This window comes from Phyllobates terribilis, unplaced genomic scaffold, assembly GCF_046119375.1.
Source record: "Phyllobates terribilis strain yellow unplaced genomic scaffold, ASM4611937v1 Scaffold_5__5_contigs__length_657084704, whole genome shotgun sequence".
Taxonomy (NCBI): domain Eukaryota; kingdom Metazoa; phylum Chordata; class Amphibia; order Anura; family Dendrobatidae; genus Phyllobates; species Phyllobates terribilis.
Window position 1 is genome coordinate 549,565,153 of NW_027362765.1, and position 22,928 is coordinate 549,588,080.

Consider the following 22,928-nt stretch of genomic DNA (forward strand, 5'->3'; position numbering starts at 1 on the left):
TATACCATGCTAGTTGTAGATTGTGAGCCCTCGCGAGCAGGGTAATCTCTCCTCCTGTTCAAAATGAGTCAGCGACAAGTTCAAGATTATTGTAAGTTTTTTTGCTATGTATGCCCCCTTTTCTACATGTAAAGCGTCATGGAATAAATGGCGCTAATAATAAATAATAATAATAGTGCATGACATCTATTTAACAAATTGTTCAAGTTTGCCCTGGTCCTAAGACTACCATAATGATCCACAACTTGTTAGTTCTCCCATAGAATATATTTGGGTACCGGGAAGGAGGTTACCTGAATTCTGGGGGTAAAGCTGCCAATGTGGACCGATCCAAACGTAGCAGGCTTGATTTAACCCACTGCCCCGGAGGTCTGACTGCTGGGAGTATTTTTAGCCCAGACTCAATACTTTTATCTCAGAATGGAGTGGCAGTGTGCACCACTCCATTCATTCTCTATAGGAGTACTGAAAAAGTCTAGCACAGCCCTCAGCATGTCTAGAGAATGAATGGAGCAGCAGTGGAGCATGAACACTGCTGCTCCAGTCTAATGGGCATAAAAGTTCCCAATTCTGCCAATCAGTGCAGGTCCCAGCGGTTGGACTACTACTACTGATCCCGTGAATAAGTGATAACTTATTTTAACTGGAGAACCCCTTTAACGACCAATATACACAAAGAAATTGTTGATACAATTTCTCTCTCAAATTCTCTCATCATCACAGACTTGGCCCTATCCTGGATTTCCTCATACCTAATAGACCGGACATTCAGTGTCTCTCCCACTCACACACCAACTCCTCATCTCGCCCCCTATCTGTCGGTGTCCCCCAAGGTTCAGTTCTAGGACCACTACTCTTCTCCATCTATACCCTAGGCCTGGGACAGCTCATAGAGTCTCATGGCTTTCAGTATCACCTCTATGTTGATGACACACAGATCTACCTCTCCGGACCCCATATCTCCTCCCTACTAACCAGAATCCCACAATGTCTGTCCGCTATTTCATCCTTCTTCTCTGCTAGATTTCTAAAGCTTAACATGGACAAAACAGAATTCATCATCTTTCCGCCATCTGATTCAACCCCCCCAACTGACCTATCTATCAATGTCAATGGCTGTCCACTCTCCCCAGTCCATCAAGCTCGCAGCCTTGGGGCAACCCTGGACTCTGAACTCTCCTTCAAACCACATATCCAAGCCCTCTCCACTTCCTGCTGACTGAAACTCAAAAATATCTCCCGGATCTGCACATTCCTCAACCATGAATCTGCAAAAACCCTAGTGCACGCCCTCGTCATCTCCCGCCTTGACTACTGCAACCTCCTGCTCTGTGGCCTCCCTTCCAACACTCTCGCACCCCTCCAATCCATCCTACTCTCTGCTACCCGACTAATCCACCTGTCCCCCCGCTATTCCCCGACCTCTCCTCTCTGTTAATCTCTTCACTGGCTCCCCATTACCCAGAGACTGCAGTTCAAAACCCTAACCATGGCATACAAAGCCATCCACAACCTGTTTACTCCATATATCTCTGACCTAGTCTCCTGGTATATACCTGCACGCAACCTCCGATCCTCACAAGATCTCCTTCGCTACTCCCCTCTTATCTCCTCTTCCCACAATCGCATACAAGATTTCTCCCATGCATCCCCCCTACTCTGGAACTCTCTACATCAACACATCAGACTCTCACCAACCGTGGAAAACTTCAAAAGGAACCTGAAGACCCACCTCTTCCGACAAGCCTACAACCTGCATTAACCATCGCTTCAACATACCGCTCCACGACCAGCTCTACCCTCACCTACTGTATCCTCGCCCATCCCTTGTAGACTGTGAGCCCTCGCGGGCAGGATCCTTGCTCCTCCTGTATCAGTCGCCGTCACGTTTTTTTTCAAGTTTATTGTAATTGTTTTTGCTATGTATATCCCTTTTCACATGTAAAGCGCCATGGAATAAATGGCGCTATAATAATAATAATGCTGGCATTTCCAGTAGCCATATTCTAGTCTCTCTTAGTTACTTGCGAAGTCACTCCCTAAAAATAATTACAAGCAGAAGTGAGAGCTAGTTCACTGAATCTTTGCTCTTTCTTCCACACCAGTGCCAGGGTCAGGCACAGCAGGGCAGGGGGTCTCCGCTTTGACCAGTCTCTAGTAACAGGCTTTTGTTTCATTTAACACATCAGGGGGCAGTTCACAATGGCTTCTGCACACTGTCCCACCTTAACCATGTAGGCAGATATTAAAGGAATGAAAGATAACACATACAAAGACAAGGGATGAATGGGAACATCAACCAAGTAGTCTGACATATAGTGTGTGCTCAGCTTACTGAATATATCACACAGTTAAGAGGCACCACATGAATGCGTAGATATCAGACAGTTATGTATAACTATGAAAGCCATACAATAGTCCGTATAGTAGTTATATACACAGCCTCCAAAACAGTACAAATAGCTATGCAACTATAAGGTAAGCCACGACACAACCTTAATATTAATGACCAATTCAGGAACTCGAAGTGCCATCTACTTTTTGTAAAAATAAAATATATATTATATACACACACACATATGATACCAGACTATATAACTAAAAGATGACAAAAGGATGGAACATGGCAACAAACAAAAACAAAGTGGCAAAGAATAAAGGCAGCCTGCTGTGTACGAGACAAAGGGCAAGAACACCAGCAACTTTCCTTTCAATAGCGCAAGTGCATTACATCCACATAGGCTAAAAAGATGGTAATAGGGTCTCCATTGTTAAGCAGCATCACATAGGCGCTTCTATGGGCCCCAGAGTTAATAAAATGAAGTGTAGGGAGTGGAAGACAAAGAACAAGTCTAGAAAGAGGAGGCAAGGGGCCCAAGAGGACATAAGATAGTGGAGAAGGAGGCCATTGTGATTTACACCAGCATTTCAGCAAATGTTTTCACTCACTTTTACCACCGCAGTAAGAGGGAGGATGTGCGGGATGAAGAACAGCGGGGTCCTGGGACTTTACAGCTTTAACATATGCTGTAATGAACTCATCATGGTTGTAGTCTGCATTGTAACAAGCCTTAGAATCTTCTGCCTCACACAAATAGCAGATCTTCCCTATAAAAAAAGGCCAACCATAAAGTGATACTTTTCTTCAAAGTGGTCTTCAAGGCATTTGGAGCTACTCTCATGAGGGTTGTACAAGTTTTATGCCTGGTAGTTCATGTTATACCGAACAATCCAGGTCTTTTGTGAATGAAGAATGTAAATTAACTCTTAGGAGGAAGCAGGAATTACCAGAACAATTCTGCAGGGCCCATTGCTCCCAATCGTTAAGAAGGCCTCAAGAGTTCAAGCTGTTCAACCGCCGCCCTACCCCAAAAAAATACCAGATAGTCTTATTTTACATACAACACTTATTATGGACATATGCTTATGAGCAATACTAATGCTTTCCTTACTATTCCTTTGCTACATAACCTGGTAAATTGAGGATAAATACGGGCTGTTGGCAGAAACTTTCTGATCAGATTTATCAACTCTCTGCTTCAGAGACATTGTTGTAGATTACAGAAATTATTTTAAACACATACAACACTATACTTACCTGGTGTAACACAGATCTTAAAGGGAGTGTGTCATTAAAAATTACTTATTGTTTAAATCACTTTTTTTTTCTGCTTTTTTGGCAATGTTTTTACCCATATCATAATCTGTATTAAAAATAAAGAAATCTAGAAAATCTTGCAATTTTCACACTGGTCAATGAGGCTATTCTAAACTCAAACTTCTTATTTCAGAAACTCTGCAAGTTGTGGTAGATCGGCTCACTCAGCTGCACTTAGAGGTAGACACAGGAACACTGTCTCTTTAAATCTTTCGCTGGTTTATTAAGAGTACGGCATAAACCACAGAAATGTTAGCAAAACAAACACGGCTTTCCCGGCCTAACAGAGAAAACAAAACATAACATATGGCATAGTACTTGTTGCTACATGGAAAACCGCCTGCTTCAGGAACAAACAATCACAAGGTTTAGCTTTCCTTCACATGACAGTACAGCTCCAGAACTTTCACCTCCAGGTTCCCCCCCACACATTGCTCTAGAAAGCTTTGTATTTATCCTCTGGTCTCCTCCCACTCTACAGCTGTTCAATCATCCTAGCAATAAACATGGCTGATTAACCCCTCTCAGCACTTTGTGTGCTGAATCATTTTTCCTAGGTTTATATTACTGAAACCAACAACCTCTGTGTTACACATCTCCCCTCTAGTACTTTGCCACTGACTTCGTCACAATGTATATTAGCAGCAATAGACTAAGATGCAATTTCCTGTAATGAAGCATCTAATGAACGATTGCAGAAGTCATTGTGAAGGGACGGGAGACAGTGACATCATTTCATGTGATTCTGTGTGATCAGGAGTGCATAGAAATGTTACTTGTCATTATAATCCTGACTCTGATGAAAATGAGTCTGTTGAAAACCCTTTCTGAAAAAAACAGGTAGTACAAGTCTAAAATAGCAGCAGTGGGCAGTGTGAAAATTGCAAGATTACTGATTTGGTATCTCAATACAGATTTGTGATACAGAGAAAAAAAAACACCATCAAAAATTGAATGTAAACATTTAAACTTTAAAGAACAGTTGGTCATTTTTTGATGACAACTTCCCTCTAAGGAGTTTTCTCGGGATCACATCACTGATGGTCTATTCTTCGGATCATTGTTGGTCCAATCATCAGCAAAACTGCCAATAAGTTGCTTCAAATGAATGGAACAGAGCTGGAATATTCAGCACAGACACTGCAGATGGAGCAATGTAAATAATGAAGAGGCTGATCAGAGTAGACATGGAGGAGAACTGGACCCCATCAATCATATACATCAATATTGCGATCCAGGAAAACCCCTTTAAAAAGCTCTGACTTTTGCAAGACTGGTATGACCACCCATAAAGGTAAGGCTCAGCCTCCCAGCTATGAGAATTAGACCAAAGAAGAAAGGAAAGACAAAGACCTTAGGTCTGTAATAAATGATAATAGCAATTGAACCCAGAAAAAATTTTTTTAAAACAGTATCAAAGTATTAACTATGGGTTCGAGTAAGTCTCAGAGAGAGAAAGACCCAAAGGACTCTTTGTCCAAAGAAAAAAACGCGGGAACGGTTTAAATGTCAAAATAATTTTATTAAGGCAAGATAATAATACATACAGAGAAATCCACAAATGGTGAGAAAGAATATGTTGCTAAAATATTGACAGCAATGGTGTGCAAATAGAGACTCATAGAGACCCACAGAATTCCCTGCCCTTAATCAACGTAGGCAGAAATCCACCACCTTACATTATAAGCATGTATAGTAGCCTCTAGAACAGCAAAGACTTTAGATATAAATAAAGATCAAAGTGAGCTTGGCACAAAACGCCAAGCGGGTGTAATGCAGCATAATATAAAAAGTTAGATGCATGCTGTACCTGAGGACATAACAGCGTTATGGAGAGAGGGCAGGGGATCCACACAAGCGCCTCGACGCGCGTTTCTCCTTCCGGCTTCGTCAGGAGGCGTGTAAACATTTAAACTTTAAAGAACAGTTGGTCATTTTTTGATGACAACTTCCCTCTAAGGAGTTTTCTCGGGATCACATCACTGATGGTCTATTCTTCGGATCATTGTTGGTCCAATCATCAGCAAAACTGCCAATAAGTTGCTTCAAATGAATGGAACAGAGCTGGAATATTCAGCACAGACACTGCGGATGGAGCAATGTAAATAATGAAGAGGCTGATCAGAGTAGACATGGAGGAGAACTGGACCCCATCAATCATATACATCAATATTGCGATCCAGGAAAACCCCTTTAAAAAGCTCTGACTTTTGCAAGACTGGTATGACCACCCATAAAGGTAAGGCTCAGCCTCCCAGCTATGAGAAGTTTGGCTTGAATATGGATACAGGACAAGGCTGTGGCATTTTAGTCCATATGTACCATGCCATTATCTACAAACCTGGAGGATATATAAATAAAATTAACTACTTTCTACAATTTCCCAATTCTAGAACATATAAATCTACAACTGAGTTTTCCAGTCGGCCCAAACCCCAGCGTGTATTTATATAGACACTGAATGTCACTGGTACTTCTGACACTTGGTATTCTTCCGGTATAGATATGTCAGTCTGACGTGCGACTCCAGGCTTCTGTCTGCAATTCAATAAGAAGTCTGCTTACATTTTTGTGTCATGTCTCACATTTTTTTCCAAGGTACTGCAATTGAGTCAGCAGTAAAAATAGTCCCTACGATAAATCCATATACTCAAGGTGACCAAGTCTCAAAGTCATGTCAGCACGTACAAAGTCAGGAAAAAGAATATAGGAAATTTACGCCGTAAGGGACAGTTATCAACATGGATCCTGCCATAAAGCATCTATCACCACATGAACAGGGGCATTGTGATGTCAAAATAAAAGACAACCTTGTGTCCCTGTAGAACGGTGATGTGATTATGCCGCCTCTGAGCAACAGATATACTACGGCAGGCACTCCATCTATGGCATTTAATGTCATATGTGTGAAACCTTTTGTGTTTTTAATCGGAAAAAAAAGCTGTTGTGGGGTTCTCCTGCGAAGAGAGGAATAAAATGGGATTACATCAGGTTAGGTCACCGGGACTAACCATAGACCTAATCATGGTGCAGTGTTCTGCAACCTCATAAAACACTTCATCACGCTGCACCCTGCCACCCGTCGCCTTGCAATACTACGCACAACCTGAAAGCAGCAAAACAAGGTGGTTTTCCAATCCAGTTTGCAGCAGTTTAAAAGTAGTCAACGTATACTGCTGAGAGTCACTCTACCTCTGTTTCTAGGGGATTCGGAAAAGGCGGCTATGTGGAATAATACTTATTCACAAGTATGTTCCTAGTTTGACGACAAAACGTTTTAGTGACTGGTATGCGAAAATATTACAGTATGTTGCAAAAACACCTAATAAAAGGTCACTGTTCATAGTAGTAAAAATAATAGAACTAGACTTGATTAATTTCCTGATATTTATTTTCCTATTGGTTATGTAGCGCCAACATATTCTGAAGGGTCATACAGCGACTGGCACGATTCACATTCATTTCTAACTGAGACCCACAAACAGCTCTTCCCATATTTGATACAGAAAAAAATAGATATCTTTGTACCGTGTTAGCCAGTAGATAGAAAAATAATTTGATTTGAGAGTCCTCAGTCGTTGATACCTTTTAATGGCTAACTGAAAAGATGGTAACAAATTGCAAGCTTTCATGACTACTAGGGTCTCTTCATCAGGCTAGTATAACAAAATTTTGTGTTATTCTATACCTGATGAAGAGACCTGCGTAGTCTCGAAAGCTTGCAATTTGTTACGGTCTTTTCAGTTAGCCATTAAAAGGTATCAACCACTGAAAACTCTCAAATCAAATTATTTTTCTCCCGATATTTGCCATACACTTGGATCTTTTTTATAGGAAGCCAAATAAATTCTTGGTATATTTTTGAAGTGTTGGGGGAAATCGCAGTACCTGGAGGAAATCCACGCAAACACAGGCAGAATATACAAACTTTGTGCAGATGTTGTCCTTGGTGGGATTCGACCCGGGACCTGAGCGCTGCAAGAAAATAAAACGCAAACCACTGAGCCTAGTTATACTCTTGGTTACAAATTGTTTCCCAATTTATGAATTTTGGAACTGATCAACAGATTTGCATATATGAGTATTAAAGTTACATGTTACACTTTTTTAAAGTGTATTTTCTGATTTACAGTAGAGTTGAGATCAAGTTATATATTACACTCACATCAGTAGAAAATTCACATAGGAGCACAATAAATGCCCCACCCAAAAATAAAAATCAACTGATTTCAAGGGGAATTGCAGTTATCAATTCCTGCAGTAATGGAGGGTTGAGACCATCAGTGGTTTTGTTTCTACCACCTAAAATAGAGGCTCGGTGGATTCAACATTGGTTATTTCATCTATAGAAACAAACATTCTGTTGCTACCACCAATTGAAGGGTTACATTTTGAGACATCATTAAAACAATGAATTCATACATCATTTAGCTTGGTGAGAGCAGAAATGATTGAGTTGAGTAAACTGCATCAGGCCCAGCATCGCTAGCCCCCCAGGTAAGCCCTCAGAACCGCCAGAAGCACGATCCCTATACTTACAGCATTACCATATCATTATGTTATAAAAGGCACAGAGAGATCCTTGTGTCTCAGAGGAGCCCTTTAATGACACAGTGTGTTGTAAACCTTTTCTGGATATGTGCAAAATTCCCGTTCTATATTGGATGGAACAATGATGTATACACAACCTTCGCTGTTAGGGCAAAGATCAGGCCACAAGAGAACATACATAAGATATTCAGAAGTTGCAAAATATGGAACAAGAAGTGTTTTTTACAAACATATCGGCTTCCCTATTAAAGGATCGGGAACCAGGAACCAAGGTCTGAATGCTGAGAACATGTGAACTTGGTTTGACTGGGCGATGCCTGCAGTCTGGCAATAGATGCACATTTTATAGTTATTGCTGAGCTGTACAGAACATGGCATGCCAACCTTAGTTGTGGAAATGTGATGATGTAGTAAAGGAAGCTTACTGGCTCACTGACACCACTAAATTCATGTCTTTGATGGATTATAAATCTCTACTTACTAGTACAAGAACCAGCTTTGCAGTCTGGAAACTATTATGGCCTGGCTGCAGAACATACAGGAGAACACTCCGCTCAAACTGAGTATGAAGTGGAAAAGACACAGAGAATTGCTTTTTCAAAAGGGCAATCTCTACAAGAAAAAGAATAGATGCTGGAAGCCAGGGCTGTGGAGTCGGTAAGCCAAACCTTTGACTCCAACTCCGACTCCTCAATTTCCATGACACCGACTCCACGACTCCGACTCCCTCATACATGGCTCATGTTTAAGTGATAAGCTTACTGTAGAAACAGATTCATCTCAGCTAAAAGTCTAGACCCTTAGAACAGGAATAGGACATTTCAGAACTTTCCCAAATTATTATGAAAAAATTATTCCCCACAAACTGCATTGAATTACTGTACCCAATATAATATATATTTTAGGCGTCGGAGTCGGTCCATTTTATACCGACTTCGACTCCACCAAAATGGGCTCCGACTCCACAGCCCTGCTGGAAACGTCAAATGTGATCCAAATAAATAGAGTGCTAGTGTAAAGATATGATTTTTTTTTCCTATGGATAAATTAATCTGTTGTATGTTACTAGTGGAATCCTTAGCAGAAATACAAGACTGACCCTTGAATTGCTGCTGTGCAATGGCTCTTTGACGTGCCACATTAACCTGCCACTGTGTTCACATAGACATGTCATTTACTAAAGCAATACTTAAAAATGACCATATAACGACAATGCAAATTTACTATTGAAAACAACCGGAAGTGATTTTTTTGGTGGCTTTTACATGACTTTTCATGTTGAATTCAAGCCGAAATCCATGTAAAAAAAAACCTTTGTGTTAACTAGAAATGAGCAATTTGATCCAGGCTGCCCAGATTTGGTGCCATGTGGTCTATTAAGTGCCAGAGGCATCCAGGATTTAGGGTGCAGAAGTGAAGATTGGCTGAAACAGAGGACCGAACTGAATGCCGAACCAGGGTAGTGCAAACTGAATTGCTCATCTCTACTGTTACCATAGTCTACAACCAGTTCACATGGTAAAGTGCCTGCAGAAACCAGGGACAAATCTAAACCACAAGACAAACCCTTAAATGTCATCTCCACGAATTGATATAGTACAGCTATAGTCTTCCAAAACGTCAAATGTTCCAGATATTTAAGACATTATGAGCCAAAGACGTAAAATGTCTGATCTTCGCTTACCTCTTCTTCTTCACCAAGGCGGGATCATTAGTAAGTTCTAGGAGCTATTTTGAAAAGAAGAGTCAAAGAACTTTGCTGTGTCTCCAGCTAATATGCAAGTATTCTAAAAGCTAGCCTGAGTGTCATTCACATTTTCCTCTTCACATCTTTCATTAAATATTTAAAAGCTACCAAATTCTTAGGAAATTGTACTAAGATTTTATCAATTTTCCTGCTTGACCTCCTTTTAATATTTTTTTTTCAGGTCAGAAGTTGACAGTTCTAGGAGATTAGGACATCCTGTAACTATACTGTACACTTAAATTGTCTTCCTGTAGTTTTAGTAACTTGAATCTACTATATAAAACACAGTCCTGCTGATCTAAGTGACAAGAGGGTCTTGTTCTGCTGAGATCATGCATGTAGCTGTGTACTTGTAGCTGAATAATATGGTTTATGTCTACTGAAGTAAGGCTACCTTCCAAGTTGGGTAATCCGGTACCAAGTTCCCAACAACAGCAGACTTTGTATGTAACACTTTAAAGGGGTTTCCAGTCAATGAAAACTATTCTTAAATAATTTAACCGCTCCGAAACATTTTAAGTGATTATAAGGGTTACTCGTCCCTCAGCAAACCATGCAGATCCCATTACAATGCTCACTTGGTCGTCGCTGGTCTCTTCTGGAAATGATTTCTCAGCCAATCAATGGTGACCCACCTCAGACAATGGTCGTCTGTGCAGGTATTTCCAACCATTACTGGTGTGTGGATGATGAGACCAAGAAGCACAAAGTAGCAGAGGTACTGTAACTGGAGACGCATCTGTGAGGGATCACTGAAGGTCATCATTTTTTATTACTGGAAACCAATCCGATCATTGCACCTTTAAAAGGGAATCTGTCTATAATAGTACCCCCCTCCCTCTAAACCACATATATAGCCATGCAAATTACTTTAGATTGTAAATTCATGGACCCCTTTATATCTTCTATCTGTTGCTGTATTTGCATCTTTATTCATATGCAAATAATGAGTTAAGTACTCTAGGTGTGACAGGACACAAATAAGTTGTCTCCCCACCCAACACCAGCCTCTTTAACTTGATTTTTTAACTCACTTCACTGCTTGTATGATGTCAGGCAAGGAAATCAGACAGTAAACCATCAATCCAGAGGCTGGTGCAGAGTGGGGTAACAACTTTGGGGGACAGAGACTTGTTAGGTGACCTGTCACACCCAGAGCACTCAATGTCTCATTTGCATATGAATTAAAATACTAATTACTGTGGAAGATAGCAACAGATAGAAGATATAATGGGGGATTGATCTTACTGATAGAATCCCTTTAAGAATAATTTTAACCAGTTGGAAAAAAGATATATTTAGCTGCAATAAATTAAAAGTTATCACCTATGTTAATTTCTGACCTAACTGAAACATAATGTATAGACTATAAAAGTAGGTTACATCAGAATGACAGAATCATTTTATACCCCACAATGAGGCTACAAAGAAGTTACTGGAAAGCAGGAATCCCATCCATGGCTTGCAAAGTAACAGTGTCAAGATGAGTTATGCATAAGCCTGCATTAATTTTCCCTAACGTAATATTATCGACTCATCCAGTTACCCTGCGACTGATGATATAGGAACATTGTATAGCTGCTATTCCTCTACATCAGGCATGAGCATTATACAAATCACCAGCTCTCGTATATAGTCAGATACGACTGTCGTGAGAATGTGGTTATCATCTCATTATAAGGACGTGTGGATTATTACTTGATTACTAAATCTGACCACAGACTCGGCAAACCTGATCTGTGGTAGATCATGATAGCCCTGATGGGAAAACTCAACCTGAAACAGACACCAATTAAGAAATTAGCACATACTGAATAGATCACTGGTTTTACACTGTATTTAAGGGGTTTATATAGGATTACATAATAATGGTATATTCACAGATTTGTTGCAGAAATGTCTCGGAATTTCCAAGCAGCAGCCAACATCTGTCCAAGAGTTGGGTCTCATATTGCTTGTCATCCATAATAAATATAGATATATCTGTGTATACGTCAACCTGTAGATTTGAAATTAGGTATTTTAATGGGGGACCTGTCACTTGCTCAGAAAATGGAGTTAAATATCTTGTAAAAATCTCTAAGTTCCCCTGGCTATGCCGCTCTTTTGTGCTGCCTCACTTCATTGCAGATATTCACATTGAAATCTTCTGGAGCGCAGTTTGTAATATCTCTGCTTGAAGTGCAACTGGGCGTTTCTTCAGAGTCATCTGTGGGGGGCGTGCTGTCATTCCTCACTCCCAAAAGCTGTCAATCGCAGCTCAGCAGCGTCTGAGGCTGACTGACTACTGAATCAGCTGCTGAGCTGTGACTGGCAGGGTCTGGGAAGAATGACAGCGCACGCCCCCACAGATGACTCTGAAGAAACACCCAGTTGCACCTCAAGCAGAGAATTCACATACTGCACTCCAAAAAAACAAATGTGACCATCTCTGCAATGGAGCGAGAAAGTGCCAAAACTGAAAAGAGCGGCAGAATCAAGGGAGCTCAGAGACTTTTACAAGGCATTTAATTCACACAAACATAAATTATTAAAAGGGAACTTGTCACCAGGTTTTCCCAATATAAAGTACAGCCAGCATCTTTAAGCCCTCTGTTACAGCATTCTGGCGTGCTGTATATATTTCCCCAATCCCCTTTGCAAGGCACAAAAGAGGCCTTTTATCATAATCCCCGATGGAGCGGTCCGGTGGGCGTTTGTCCTTGATCTGGTGCCTTCTCTTCTTATGATCACCGTCCTCCTTCCCTGCCTCATGTGATGCATCCTATGTCATCCACACAGTGTCCTCCATCGCTCTCCTGCGCAGGCGCCCTTCTCTTTACCCTGCTGAGGGCATAGCAAAGTACTGTAGTGCACGTGTACCGAGAAAAGACAAAAAGCACCGATGACCCATAGGTAAAGCCAGCACATGTGCACTACGGTGCTTTACTCTGGCACAGAGAAGTACTCCTGCGCAGGAGCATGATGGAGAACACTGTGTGGATGATGTAGGATGCATCAGCCATATGAAGCAGGGAAGGAGGACGACGATTGTAAGAAGAGAAGAGGCACCAGATCAAGACCAAAGATGCCCATCGGACCGGACCCGCAATCTGCGGGTAAGATAAAAGCTTTTTTTCTGCCTTGCAGAGGGGATCGGGGACATATATACAGAATACCACAATGCTATAACACAGGGCTTAAGGATGCTAGCCATACTTTACATGGGGTAAACCTGGTGACAGGTTCCCTTTAATGGATACATCTCCAATATGGCTTCTTTCTAAATTATCATTCTATATCCATCACATTATTTTCAGCTATAAGCTACATCTTAATGGTGGAGACAATTTTTAGCAGACTGGCTGTATCCGTTTTTACGCGTCACTTTAACTAGTCAAAAATTGTTTGTGCATATATTAGCACTTCATTAGCAGCCTTGAATTCAATGCCCTAAGAAAAGGTAAAAATGGCAGTGTTCACTTTGTGGTATCACACCTTATCTGCCTTCTTACAGTTCTTGGTTTTCAAAGTATTTCCATGTAAGAAGGATATAATTACCATTTTGTCAGATTTTCACAGTTAAGGACAATTATAACAAATGTACAGTATATATACATACACAAACAAATATCAGACCAGTTCTTCAAAGTACCAGTAATGTAGAAGGAAAGTATATACCGGCCACACTGATTATTCGGCTTTATATATCTATTATTACATTAGAACAATCTTCTACATAAATTAGTCTTTCAGAGCCTCCAAATGCTGCGGTCACCAAAGGCCATCGAAAAAAATCCTCTAACAGCTTGAGACAGCAGAGGTGTGAAATCAATGTACTATTACGAAAAATGAAATTTGTTGGAGAATTCCATTTAAATTATTGTGTTCTTGCATTGTCTATGTGTCACGAAGTGTACTGAGGGCTGAACTAGTGAAGCAATGGAAACAGTTAAGATAGATTGGACAATATATTTCTCAAATTATAGGAAAATGAAGAATAAGTAGACCTGCCTGGGCATTAATCTGGGCATTGTAACTAATCTACTTGTACTCTCAGCATTGGGGTGGGGGCCTTACAAATTAAATGTCTGCTCTCCTTCGCATAAAGTGGTTTCTTTTCTTTAAATGACTATGCATATGAAAGAAAGGTTGTCAGAAGCTGCCAAACATCTTTAGCCAACAATATCATATGTATGGAGGCCTGACAACTGTGCTGTAAAGGAAGTTGTCAGAGACAAGAGAGACAGGGCATGTAGGAGTTCAACATGACAGCTCCTTTGTGTAGGACATAATTAGAAGATGCCACAGCCTCTATTGTCGGCTTCTAACAGATTCCTATGTCTCAAGTTGGTTACATCCTCCACAATATATAGGAGGGCAGGGTGGCACCTCAAAGTAGACAAGTGGCACCATAAGCACGTGTCGTTCACCCACCATTATAGTCAGGGAAAGTGCATCACTCTTCTACCAGCAATTTACGGTCCAACTGATTTGAAGGTTATTGTAAGTCAGTAAACCCCTTAAAGGAAAGGCATAATAAAAAAATGACCTATTGTTTTAATCAGGTATTTGTGTTTAAAAAAAAAAAAAAAATTTACATTTTTGGCAACTTTTTTTTTTTGCTTTGTTTTGTTTTTTTTTTTAAACATGTCAATTTGTATTTAAAAAAAATGAAAAATTAAATCTTGCAATTTTCACAATGGGTCCAGGTAGTTTTTATTTTTTTTTATTTTGCCTGGGACACTGTATTAATTAAAAAGGGGTTTTCCAGTAAACTCCTAATGAATGAGGGTCCCAACATTTGATGCTGTGGTTGAACCAGGACCCCTCCCCACCTATGCACATTTGTCAGTGGGTTGTGATGACATTTGCAGGTTTGACTGTTACATGAAATGTGAATGCTACACTTTACACATTGTGAACATTTTGCATTCAATCAGGACTGCACGGGAAAAAAAAGTGAAAAAAACTGAAAATAATAGCGACAGATCAGAATCAAAATAATGTCCTTTTATCAAGAAATAATATTAATGAAGAATCTTGTCTAAGGTCGAGACAACAGATATCACAAAGCACAGGGATAAGGGGCTAATATTGATTATTTCCTACAGGATTATCAGAGTTTTATGAAGTCCTAATACAGTTCTATCTCCCCTAACATATATGTTGACAAAAAAAGATCATATTTGGCTCTTTAGTACAAATCCTATACCTAAGAAAACAAAGTAACCAATTGTATAGAAAAAAAGGAAAAATAAATATTCCCAGAGGCATAGAAACAAACAAACAAGCCATAATAAAAGAAAAAATAGCTTCCAAATGACAATACAAGAAAGCTTCACCCCATTGAACAGATCCACAGGCCGGCCTATGCTGCGGCTATATAGTTTTTATTGGGCTCCAACCTTATTATATTCTCATGAATGTATCTTTGTTCTCAGTATGAGTAATCTTCATCTCTTGCTGCCAGATTTCTCCATTAAACTTGATTTGATGCTTAGTGTAACCAAAGTATCTCACAGGGGTGCAGCCACATAGGGGAGATTTAGGCTCACTGTTAAAGAGGACAAGGATTGTTTGTTTTCCAGTAGATGAAGAAAAAACAGCTGGGGGTCATTTAAGACGTCTCTAGTTTGATATAGGGCAGTGACTGAACGTGAATGATAATGAGAGGTTGTAAGAAAATCATCAACCCAAAATGGAACAGTCATCCATGTATGTATTAAGAGGTCTGCTTACACTATACAAGTAAAGCGGAAGTTTTGCAGAAACAATATATTTGCTTATTTTATTCATTATTTTCTTAATGGTAATTGCTTTGTGTTATAAGAAAAGCATTTTTTACAAAAACAGCGCCACTCTTCTTCTTGTCTGTGTGCGGTATTGCAGCTCAACCCCATCCCTGAGGTTTGACTCCACAAAGCACAAATTTGTGGGATATACTAGCAATATATCAGTATATATAAAACCCCTTTTAAAGCCGCCAGACTGCACAAACACAACCCCGAGCTGTTGTATCTTCTACCAACAATGGGACATTTTCACAAAAGAGTAAAGGAAACCCTTACTTTAGGAAAAGTTTATGCCCCAAAATACAAAAACATTCTAAGAATTATATACTTTTATCCTATAACCAGAAAAATTATTTGCAGCTTTCAGGGCCCAGAGGCTCCTTCATCAGGCCAGTTTACAAATGAATTACTGAAACAAGGGAAGGTTGTCACTCACATCTAATGGGAGAAAGGTGGTGTCATGTGAACATACACTAATTGTGTGAAACACATTTCTTCATATGTTTTGGGAAAGGCTTTTCTGATCTCATCTTTGGCTCTAAAACTGAGCCACGATAGGCGCGTGTGAAACTCGCCTCGGGCAACATTTATGGCCGCACATTTCCCTAGAACGGAGCCATATGGCCTCTGCATGTTTCTGTAGGGGGTCCGACGGGTTTCATACATGGAGCGCTAATCACATATGGCATGCAATTTTTTTTTTCTGATTGATATGGTATCTGACAGAAAAACCTTTTTAGGTCTTATATGATTTTGAAAGAATGCAGATACAGTAAAGAAGGGCTCGTACTTAGGCAGCCATATAAGATAATAATACAGCCTTATACTAACAACCAAAGCTACCAAAACCTATGCTAGGCCTGGTCTATGCCTACAGCTTTTAGGATTAGAGATACAATTTAAAAGGAGATTTCTAGAATTTAGGGAATTTTGATGGTAGAAACCCAAAATACCCAATATAGAGCGAGTCACTGGACTGCATTGTTACATGGACACCAAAATAACCAATACAGAAGCAATAAATGCAGGCATCTCCTTATACAAGTCCTTCCACCCATGTGTAAAATCCAAGTCAGCCCACACAATGTCCACAAAGAGCTGTGCTGCGGAAGGAAACAGCCCTATTATCTGGCCTGTCATGTTCATGGTGTGACAACCATCTCTGCCTGCAGATTACCCACTAAAGTAAACAGTCCCTGAATTTGGGAGATCTCAATCACAGGACATCCATTAATCTCTGGGACACACACCATAGCAGTACCTGTCCCTCATTTCTGCCCAGACATTGACTTAGTACCTGACCAGGTAGTTACACCAAGTGATCTGCAACTAAAGTCATTCATTTCTTAATAACATGCAGTTATCCTAAGTGACTCTACTGACTCCTACATTTGTCATGAGTCTTTATCCCAAACCCCTTCCAGTGGCTCAGGAGGATTATATGTGAGGGTAGATAATATTTCCAATCACAACTAGAAGAAGGGAAAAGCCAAGCAAATCATTGCTGGCCCATTCTTTCTAATAAATATTTACACAGATTCCAGCAAACTATGAAATAAAAAACACTTTTAAACATTTTTGCCTATTTTTCTTTTCCTGTCCTGGGAATTCACAGTAGCATTTCATAAGGTATACCTGTTAGCGTTTTTCGAGCGATAGCTGACATTACATTGGAGGTGACCAAAATGATTCACAAGACCTAGTCCTGCGCCTCGTTGGTAGCCTAGCGAGCTGCCTTCTACCTGCCAGAACCCCATGGCCTCTTCTGATTTGTAGACCTGATGCAACGTCATTGTTACGGCAAAACGCTGGCATGACATCAATCAAGGTTTACTAATAGGAAGAGGTGCCGAGGATTCCGGCAGGTAGGAGAAGGTCTGCTGGGCTCTGCTCTGGCGGTCACAGACTACGGACATGGCCGCTGGACTAGAGTCTTAGGAATCCTTAGATTATCTACTACCATACACCTCTCCCAGACTGCCTAATTTACACACCTGGTTTTTTCATACATAGACCAATTATGGCCTATAGCTCTTTTCACATCCTTTTCTTATGCGGACCAATCAACCACAAAAAAAGAAGCAGAGAAATGCCCAACTTTAGCCTGATTCACTATTTTATAAAGTTCTATGAATGATTCCATTATTGAACAAACAGCACACAGATGCCATCCATGTGCTGTCTGCTACAATCAAGGACATGTGAATTTGGCCTTAGGGCTCATGCAGACAAGCATATCAATTGAACGTGTGCTGGCTGATTTTTCATCGGGCAGCACACTAACCCATGTTATTCAATAGGGGAAAAAAATTGCAGTATTCACTACTTTCTTCCAAGTCTCAGATGATACTCCCCCCTATTCAAGTTTGTAGGTGCATAAAAAAGAAATAAATATGATCCCACACGGAACATCTAAGTGGCATCTGATTTTTAGGTACATTTCTATTATTGACCTAAGAAACTAATTTGATCAGGTATATTTTTTCATGTAGATGTATGAAAGTGGATCACACGGACATAAAAAAAAAAAAAAAAAAAACAGGCGCAAAGATGAAAATCGTTCCGAGTTTTCTAAATTGAAAGTGGACGACTTTTCATCCACTTGTCTGCAGGGGAGCTTAGAAAGCTGTGTGATAAGTCAAGAGGAAGTGAATAAGAAGTCCTCATGGCTGCCTCACAAGTGTTGGACCTTTATGGCCCCACAGGGAGCATTATCTGTTACAGAGGACAGGAGGGTTAGATTGGCCCTGATGGGGCATGGGCGCCTACATGATGCCCTGAAATAAAGTATATTCATCTATTTATCCACATCCCGGAAGTTACAATGTAAAGAAAATATTATATAAAATAATAATAAACAGTAACTATTAACTTATAGCAACTAAAGAGAAATACCAGTAGTGATGTGACGAGCACAGGACCAGACGCTGCCTTCATTAATGATCCCTAATACACCATGCCGCACTACATGACCTTTATATTACATTATTCTTTACCATTAAAACCTCAGTGTAATCATCTTTCTATTAGGAATCTTTACACCATTTTGCCGCTCAAAGGGCAAAGTAAGAAAACATCACAGAAGCACTTAGTACTTAGAACCATTATCTATTATTATTGAGGGAATCACGCAGGGCCAGATCTCCCCAGACTGCTATAAAACTTAAAAATGAGCAGGTTTTCAAGTCTTTTCAGAGATTTACATTGTTGGAACTTGCAGACATTTCCATAAGCTTATGAAAATGCTGCAGGATTACCGGAGCATAAGCCCAACGCGTTCCACCGTCAACAGTAACCATATGCATACAATAACTTCACGTGGGACCCTTTTCTTATTTGCATTTTATGCAAACAGCTAATTTTGCATGCAGAACGTAGACTTTGTTCTGTTTTCTTCAGCAGCGGAGATGGTATGAACTGGGCTTCCAGTACATTGGCATGCAAAAGACTAGGTTGGTAAGGGAGAGGCAAAAGGATATCCTCATCCTTAGCGCTTTACATGGGCGGTGGGTATGGATAGAGTCTAACCTCAGCGTCTCTCAGGGAGAGTGAGGATTATTGGGGGGCTTCCAGACTCCAGCCCTGCACTCTCTTGCACTATTCCTTGTGTTTCTATAAAGGACTCACTGTAAATACTTTTATGCCCAAAAATGACAAAAGTATTCTCGGAGTGATGCCTTTATTGGCTAACCAGAAAAAATATATAGATTTTTTTCTGGCTAACCAATAAAGGTATCACTGAGAGAATAATTTTGTCATTTTTTGGGCATCAAAGTATTTACATTGATTTTTCTGGCGATACCACAATATATATTTGAATTGTTCAATCATTATAAGGACTCACAAAGTGTAACAACATAAAGCGTTGTTGGTGCAAACTAGTGTCCACAACTTTGACCATTGTTATAAATGGCAGAACCTAAAAACCTAATATGTGCTGAAGTCACCATTGTATCGTGGTGTAGCACTGTTCGTATGGCTACTCTAATTACAGCGCACTTACACATCAGATCAGGCTAATTGTATGGTATAGCAGAGCCGACATTGTTTTCACTGGGGTATCATGTGTTAGACATCTCCCTCAGGTCTCGGGGTAAGCCTGCTGCATTATCTTAAGCGTCATCACAATGTACTAAACAAGGCAGCCCTAATGAGTTAATGACAGGCTCGGCTCTGCTGCATCTGAATCATTTTTACAGCATTCTGTCTATAGAATAGCCTTTATAAAGAGGTGGCAGCAGAGCAAGCACTTGTAGTACGTAGCGATGTCATGACAATAACCCACAGGCAAAAGGGACACATGTGGAGCCTGAGGGATAGCCAGACCTGACGTCCCCCAGCAGAACCACAGTGGGATCCCCATCAGCTCTTCTTTCCACATGAGCAGGCAGTACACAGCACTGCAGGAACCAGCAATGTGAAGGGCAAACAGCATAATTAGTTCAATTACTGTTTTCCCACCACATAGCAACTTTATTCATCCAGACATACTAAATGAAGTCTAATTAGAGTCTCTGCAGAGAAGAGTTTGTAAATCTAAGAAAACTGGATCGCACCTAAAGAAACCGCCATATATACTAAAAATTAACCCGTCCACTACCATTGATAGAACATTTCTTATTTTAGGACGCCTCACAGGCCAAATACAAGATTATAGAAACAGAGCTGCAGTATATGCTGATGCCATAAGGGTAATGGGAACTTTTAACCCTTGTGTGTCTGCATTCCTGTTCCTTAATGAAGCTTATCAGGGAGCTGGATCTCCCTCCTGTGTTATCACTATCTCTACTACTGACTGCTAAGCCCTAACTAAACAATATAAATCAGCAGAATGAAGAACTTTCCACCCCCTGGGCCCATTAAGGTAATGGTATAGAATAGAGGGTTCTTGTTTATACATAACAATGGGGTCTGGTCCCATCATGGTAGTTAGACTTCCTAAATGTTGGGTGGTAGAGGATGTTTAGGAGGGGGCCTTATCTCCTACATAGTAAGGAAGAATAAAAGCCTCAGATTTTGGGAGCTCAGGTGAGAGCTGGAGCCCTAGTAATAGAGACAACACATCTACATAGGAGATGCCCCTAGCATGGCGTACTCTCGGCTCTGCACATTGATGCCTATGGTAAATGTGCCATTATTTGGGAAGGATCTGCTCTTATTCTTATGTTTATGAACCCCACAGCCATCAGATTGTATCAGACCTGGATCTGCAGATAAATATCTCATATCACCAGCCTCAGAGGATAAAAGTTTATCAGCAGCCCTATGGAAAACCCCAGACAAAGTTATCTCTGCTGCCTTTGATAAATTCATCTCTGCTACATTTGTAATGCAAGAAGCTTTTTACCAATTAGAGGCAAACAAGGTAATGGTCAGGATAAAGGTCAGTTCAGTCCAATGCGTTTAACCCCTTGAATCCGTGCAGACCTTTATTGATCCCAGTACACACTGTTATTAGCAGATGACCAAGTGTTTGTCAAACTGTCCAAAGGTCTGAGAATAATCGCATCGGTCCTATCGATCACATTCCTCTGGGTAGAAGCCCTATTATTTATCATGGGGCTGCCCACCGTGCCCGGTGCCCAGGACAAGCCCGATCGTTACCTGCCAAGGATGAGCCAAAGTTGCCGCTGAGCAGCAGAGCCAGCGCCAGGACGGGAGCGCTGGGGATCCGGGCTGCAGTCATTGCTCCTCGGCCACACTCCAGGGCTTCTCCCCGCACACAGAACCAGTGCTCTGCCCCCTCCCCGGCTGGTAGGGGTGCGGGCAATGAGTGCCAGGCACAGTCCGCTACTTCACGTACAAATCCACTGCCAAGTAGTTTCCAAGCGGCCGGGAAAGTGCAGAGAGGCGCCGGGCATGTGGAGAGAAAGTTCCCGGGTGGCCGCCAGTCAGTGTCCGGCAGAGGTGCAGCTAGCACAGGGGTATGTGCGCATCTCCCCTGCCTACTGCCACAATGCCAAGGTGTCCTGCGAGCAGCAGCACTAGCACCAGAGACCCTGCAGGGGGGCGAGCGACAGCCGAGGCGTCTACTGGAGGGCGAGCGGAGCTGGGAGCGGAGGAGGCGGACACGGGGGAGTGAGGAGGCGGAGGAAGGATGGCGGCTGCGCTACCTGACACACCTCTCCAGTATGTGCTGCCACCATCAGTGACCCACCTCTCCAGTATGTGCTGCCACCATCAGTGACCCACCTCTCCAGTATGTGCTGCCGCCATCAGTGACCCACCTCTCCAGTATGTGCTGCCACCATCAGTGACCCACCTCTCCAGTATGTGCTGCCGCCATCAGTGACCCACCTCTCCAGTATGTGCTGCCGCCATCAGTGACCCACCTCTCCAGTATGTGCTGCCACCATCAGTGACCCACCTCTCCAGTATGTGCTGCCGCCATCAGTGACCCACCTCTCCAGTATGTGCTGCCACCATCAGTGACCCACCTCTCCAGTATGTGCTGCCACCATCAGCGACCCACCTCTCCAGTATGTGCTGCCACCATCAGCGACCCAGCTCTCCAGTATGTGCTGCCACCATCAGCGACCCAGCTCTCCAGTATGTGCTGCCACCATCAGCGACCCACCTCTCCAGTATGTGCTGCCACCATCAGCGACCCACCTCTCCAGTATGTGCTGCCACCATCAGCGACCCACCTCTCCAGTATGTGCTGCCGCCATCAGTGACCCACCTCTCCAGTATGTGCTGCCGCCATCAGTGACCCACCTCTCCAGTATGTGCTGCCACCATCAGCGACCCACCTCTCCAGTATGTGCTGCCACCATCAGCGACCCACCTCTCCAGTATGTGCTGCCACCATCAGCGACCCACCTCTCCAGTATGTGCTGCCACCATCAGCGACCCACCTCTCCAGTATGTGCTGCCACCATCAGCGACCCACCTCTCCAGTATGTGCTGCCGCCATCAGTGACCCACCTCTCCAGTATGTGCTGCCACCATCAGCGACCCACCTCTCCAGTATGTGCTGCCACCATCAGTGACCCACCTCTCCAGTATGTGCTGCCGCCATCAGTGACCCACCTCTCCAGTATGTGCTGCCGCCATCAGTGACCCACCTCTCCAGTATGTGCTGCCGCCATCAGTGACCCACCTCTCCAGTATGTGCTGCCGCCATCAGTGACCCACCTCTCCAGTATGTGCTGCCGCCATCAGTGACCCACCTCTCCAGTATGTGCTGCCGCCATCA

General features: G+C 41.9%; 1 protein-coding gene across 2 annotated transcripts in view; it reads right to left on the bottom strand.

The window, feature by feature from the left end:
- The window catches only part of UNC5B (unc-5 netrin receptor B), a 195,204-nt gene extending 173,643 nt beyond the window's left edge, over positions 1–21,561 (bottom strand). For both annotated transcript variants that reach the window (XM_073685857.1, XM_073685856.1), the window contains exon 1: positions 21,335–21,561. In XM_073685857.1, the coding sequence (XP_073541958.1) occupies positions 21,335–21,416 (82 nt within the window). In that variant the 5' untranslated portion in view covers positions 21,417–21,561. The remainder of the gene's footprint in view (positions 1–21,334) is intronic.
- Positions 21,562–22,928: the final 1,367 nt, after the last annotated feature.